The sequence below is a fragment of the Colletotrichum lupini genome, chromosome 1 (genome assembly GCF_023278565.1).
Source record: "Colletotrichum lupini chromosome 1, complete sequence".
Taxonomy (NCBI): Eukaryota; Fungi; Ascomycota; class Sordariomycetes; order Glomerellales; family Glomerellaceae; genus Colletotrichum; species Colletotrichum lupini.
Genome location: NC_064672.1, coordinates 2,113,333 through 2,119,332, shown reverse-complemented (window position 1 = coordinate 2,119,332; position 6,000 = coordinate 2,113,333). Strand labels below are relative to the sequence as shown.

Sequence of the window (6,000 nt, the reverse complement as noted above, 5' to 3'; positions counted from 1 at the left end):
AAATCTACTTAGTTTATAATTAATATTTTAAAAAAGTAGTTAAAAAGTTCGATTTTATTAATTTTATTATTTTTATAACCTTATTACTAACGGTCCTAATTAAAAAGAACTTAGGGATTATATCCTTAAGTAAAACTAAGTCTTTTTAAAAAAAGGTTAAATTAATATTATATATAGTAATTATAATTTAGCCTAACGTTATTTTTATATACGCTTTACTTTTTTAGTTCTTAACGAACCCGTCCCGTTAATATTATTTTATTATAAATTAAGTTAAATAATACCTTTTTTATATATAATACTTAGTAATATATTTCGAGATTTTAGGGAGTAGTTAAGTATTATTAATTATAAGTAACGCTTTATTTATAAATAAGAAAAGACCTTAAGATCTTTATAAGGTTTTAAAATTTCTTTTTTTAGTAGCCTTATTTAGTAAAAAGTAGCTCGTTAGAATATAATAATTACGTTAATTATAAAGGCCGAATTACTAAGCTTAGAATATATAGCTAAGGAGATATTTACTTTTAAACGCTTTTTTAAAAATATTTTATTTAAACTTAGTAATATATAAAAGGTATATTATAATAATCGTTAAATAATTAAACTTATAATAAAAAAAATAGAACGTGTTTTAACTTACTTATATTATATTAATATTTAGAATATATTTGTTTTTTATTTCTGCCTTTACTAGCTACTCGGGCGATTCTCGATTTCGTTTATACGGTATTAATATACGGTATTAGTAAATACTCATACTATCTCGCTAAACTATTTTTTTTAAAATTTTCTAACTTTTTAACTTTCCTTTTTATAAAGTTTATAACTACGGATTATTAATAGTAATAATAGGCGCTACTACTTTATAAGCCCGCGCACTTAACTAAGTTAGCTACCTTTTTAAGTAATAATAGTTCATAACGGTAGTATCGGAGATGCCCTCGTTACTATTATTAAGAATAATACTGACCTTACGATATCTACCCTAGCACTTTTAACTTTACTTATATATATATATATTCGTTATTTTATTTCTTTTATTAAAGTTAAAAAACGCTTCCCTCGCTATCTATTACTATTACGCTATTACTATTACTATTGCGCTATTATTATTACTATTACGCTATTACTATTACTATTACTATCTAACTATTTACCTTAAGTATACTTTATTAAAATACTAAGGCGCTACTAATAACTCGTCGACCCTTAGGGCTTCCTTAATAACTAGAAGTTATTCGATCCTACGAGTATTATACTAAATAACCCCGAGCTATAAAAAGACCACCTTAATAAATACTATATCCGTAATATTAACTTATAAAAAATAGATAAATATATTATAATAAGCGTTACCCTTATTAGCGCCCTTTTGATATAATATAATAGAATATAAATAAGCTTAGACTTAATAATATAATTAAGAGCTTAGAAAGAGCGTAGGCGAGCGTATTAAATAAAAATAGTAGTAGGGAGAGGTTATTATTAAATAAGATAAAAAGAGAAAGTAAGAGGTAGTATTTAGCTATTAAAAAGGTAATTAATATATTACAGCGGGATCGTTAGTATCTATGGCCGGCTATTATTAATTATAAAGTTTATTACGTAATAAAAACTCAGTATTAACCCTAATAGACTAGCTTGCCCGTAAAGGCGAAGATGGCCCCTAATAAGGCGGACCGGACCCCAAAGGGATTTAGAATATATAGTTACGATAAAAGTACTTAAGAAGCTTATTCTAAGTAGTTTATGTATTAATAAATAAAATATTAACTAACGGTTTTATAAAGAACTTTTTTTGAGCAAAGTTTAAGTACTTTATATTATTTTTAAATATAAAAAATGTACGAAAAATAATTATACTAAACGAGGGGACGTTTAAAAAGTAATAAAACGGCCCGGGGGGCCTAGTTTTTAATTAAAAAACGTAGCTTATAGCTAAAGAGTATAAAATTACTCTAATAACCTTATTAAGTTATTTAAAAAGAGGCTATTTATTTAAAAAGAATAAGTATATATTTATTTAAAAAAGATTCAAATACGGGCTATATATTTAGAGGGATATATAAATTAATAAAAGTTTTAATTTTAATTTAAATACTATTTATTTTTATAAATAAAATAGTTAATATTATTACGTTCTTAATAAGTTTTTTTAATAACGCTTTTAATATAAAAAGAGTATTTATAAATACTTCTTTTATTAGGGCCTCGTTTATATAAACCCCTTTACCCTTATTTTTATTTAAAAAACTATTATACTTAAAGGCTTTACGTAATATTATTATTACGTAAGTTAGGGCTTATATATTAAGTTATAAATAATAAATAAAGCGAGGATAGTTTAGAATATATTTTATAGGGTATAAGTAGTTTTATATTAATAACTATAATTATTACTAACTTTTTTATTACTTCTTATTTAAAGTATAAGAATTTTATACTTAAGAACCGTATATACTCCTTAGGAATAGGAGTATAACCCGACTTTTTATAAGTTTAATAATATTAATATTTATTATTAATATATAAACTTAGGAAGTACGTACTATCTAAACGGTTATTAAGGGCGTTTTTAATATACTTAAGGTATTCGTAATTAAATAAAAGAAGTAAAAGTACTAGCTCGTATTAAACTTTAGTACTAAGAATAATAGTAAGAGGGTTTATTACTAAGAATTAGTTTTATAAATAATAATAATTAAGAAAGTATTATATATATAATTAATTATTTTATACTTTTTAAAAAGAGGCAAGGAAGGGGGCTATAAACTTATTTTATTTCTCTAATTTCTTTAAAAAAAGTCTTTTTTTTTTTTTTTTTAAAAAAGAGGCGAGGGAGGGGGTTATAAACCCTCTTTATTTATATTATTTTTTCAAAAACGAGGACTTCTTTTTAATTTTTAAAAAGGAGCGAGGGAGGGGGTTATAAACCCTCCTCGTTTTTATTATTTTTTTAAATAACTTATTTAGTTATAAGGCTACTACTTATTAAATAAAATAATTAAATTAATATTAAATAAATAAAAGCCGTATTATAATTAAAATATAAAACAAGGGAATATTATTTACTTATTTTAGGCTTATAGGGGGGGCTAGGGGAGCTATTACTCTCTCTTAAAGTTATAACCTTATATTTATACTTTTTAGTTTTTTATATTACGGTAATATAAACGTAGTTTCTAATTAATTATTTTAGTAATATTTAAATAAGAACGATATTATTAATAAAAATCTTTTTTTAACAATATATATATATATAAAAACGCGGGTATAAAAACGAAAAATAAGGGTATATATGGATAATAATAATATAAATATAAGTTAAAAAGGGAAAGAAAGTTAGTATTATAAGTAGTAATAAGAAATTTATATATTTACTACTATTAACTTATAAATCGATTATTTAATTAATAAGAGGCCGTCCCTCGGTTATATTTTTTATTAATAATATAGCTTTAAAATTACTTATAATAACGAATACGGAGGTTAATTTATAACTAATTTACCCCTCGCTTATAACTCTATATATAAACCGATTTATTTTATAATTCCTTTTATAAATAGATTTTTATATAATAATATTTAGTTTTTTATTTTTAATTAACCTTTTTATAATAATATAAGTAGTTAAGCGCGCCTTTTTTTAAATATGTATTTATTTAGAGGGGTATATTATAATAGTTTTAACTATTTATAGCCTTATTATACGTTACGTAACTTCGGTTATATAATTACCGAGGCTTATTTTACTTATACTCTCTATATTAGAGCGAGCTTTATATTTATTTCCTATTTTTAATAAATAACCGTTCTTTTTATATACGTTAATACCCCTATAGTAACTCTACGATATATATTAAATATACTAACGTGGGTTAATGACTTTCACAGTGGCAACGCCGATACCCCGCTAATTTTGCCGCTTTTTCCGGCATACCCTTTCACTCGTTCAATATGAGCGACCCGCAATATGATGTTAAAGCTAGCGCAGATTATAAAATGCCATTTGATGTACAGAGTGTGCCCGTGACGCCAAGGCAGGTTTTTGACACGGAGGCTGGGCCACTATGCTATTAGTATGTAGATGATGAGTAACAGTCTTCGGGCTAGAATGATAAACAACGCATCTTGGCATCCTGGGGATCTTAGTCCGCATCAGTGACACCCTGGTCCCATTTCCTATGCCTCCCCGTCAGAGTTCAGCTCTGCTTAAGTCTGTGCGCGCCCATTTACACGAAGCGATCACACGAAGCGCATACAGGGAATAAAGCAGAAGATGCAGACCAGACGAGTTACTGAAGCGAAGATGTAAAAAGTTAAGAATTTCTATTGCTATGCATGGATCTCTCATTTCAAACAAAATATCTATAGGCTAGACTCATTGATCCTCTCAAACATCTCAGGCGTCCATTTCGAATGTTGCTCCGCCATCCAATCGTGCACCTGTCTCCAGTCCCGGCAAGTGTGTTTAGCTCCATCGCCTGCAGCAACTTTGTCACCATTGAGCAATTTCTTGTTTGTGCCACCAGGTTCGATCGTCGTGTCAGCAGCGCAGAGAATGCCCTGCCGCAAGTAGTGGAAGCAATGCTCCGTGTGGTCAGACCCGTCGTCTCCGTTAACGAGCACGGCACGAATGTGGCTCAAGCAGTGCATCTGATGCCACATCGACACGCCAAACGCAAAGTGCTCTTGGCCTAGAAAGACGAAACCCTTTCCAGGGGGACGGATTGCGTTCCATTCAACCGTAGAAGCAAAGCCTTCCATCCCGTAGTGCTCAGGATCATCTACGAATTCGGCCTGAATGGTGCGGACCTTGATAGGAAGCTCATGTGGTCGGTCACCTTCGAGGTAGGCTATAATGTGTTAGTCACAAAGATAAGAAAGAAACTAACAAAAAACAAGAATTCGACGTACTGTATGACTGTGAACCACGGGTCAAGACGCGGAAGGAGAAGAAGAGAGCGCCCAGGTTCAAGACGAGGCATACGCAGAGGGCTGCGAAAAGGCCGAGTGAGGGGCCTCGTAATTGAGACTTCAAAGACTTCAAAGACATGATGGCGTGCTGGCAGGGTAGTCCGTTGAGGTTGTCAAAGAAAGAACACAATCGTTTGGATCAGCAGCGCCGAGAGTGGGCGAGCAGTGTTTAACAGATCTGTGGCCGTATCCGCCCTCGCCCTCGCCCTCGCCCTCGCCCTCGCTTGAGTAGATGAGTCGCGATGATAACATGGGGCGGTGCAAGAGGATTCGCAACTTCGCAAGTGTCAAAAAGATCTACTGATGAGAGTCAGTTGTCCAAGGGTTGCATCGACCATGTGGAGAGCCCCAAGTATGCTGACAGGGACCGCATCACAACCTCTGGTCCTACAAAAGCTGCTCGACATACGACGACGGTAAGTTTCATCGTCTAGATGAACGTCTAGATGAACTTCGGAACGTCCGTTGCTATGTTGACGACGAAAAGCACCGCAGGACTGTTTGAGGTTCCACAAGATCTGCTCGCTGGACTTGCGATGAAGGAAAGTTTTTGCATCTAGATGAACCTCGGGAATCCGGATCCCAGTAGCGGAAGGAAGGGACCGCAGGTATGGAACAGGTTGCGTGCTCCACACGAAATGATGTGACTGCTCGATATGCGACGAAAGTAAAGTTTCGATGGCCAGATGAATCATGGGCGCCCGCAGGTCAATTTATTTGCCTGCCATAGGCCTTGGGGCTTGACCGATTGAGCTGACGGAGGCTTGGATGAGGCTTGCCCGGCGGAACGGACATCAGGACATCATGACTCCTTCCGACGGCGTATCATGCCGGCGTGCCATCTACACGCCCCCGGACCTGCTGTTGGAGATCTCCACCAGCCTCGTATACCGAACTCGATAGCTAGTCACGATCTTTGTCTGGAACCTCACCGTGGAATCCACCTGGGAAACTTTACGAGGCGTGTTAGAGACTCGGCACGAATGTCTGAAGACCCACGACTTAAGAATTATTGCGAAG

General features: G+C 32.8%; 1 protein-coding gene across 1 annotated transcript; it reads right to left on the bottom strand.

Annotated features, from left to right (window-relative positions):
• Positions 1–4,371: 4,371 nt before the first annotated feature.
• Positions 4,372–5,232, bottom strand: CLUP02_00581 (uncharacterized protein; the record flags this gene model as incomplete). Its single annotated transcript, XM_049279628.1, has 3 exons — positions 4,372–4,859; positions 4,921–5,001; positions 5,109–5,232. 3 exons carry the CDS (start codon positions 5,230–5,232, stop codon positions 4,372–4,374), a joined length of 693 nt encoding a protein of 230 aa, XP_049135585.1.
• Between the last annotated feature and the right edge of the window lie 768 nt (positions 5,233–6,000).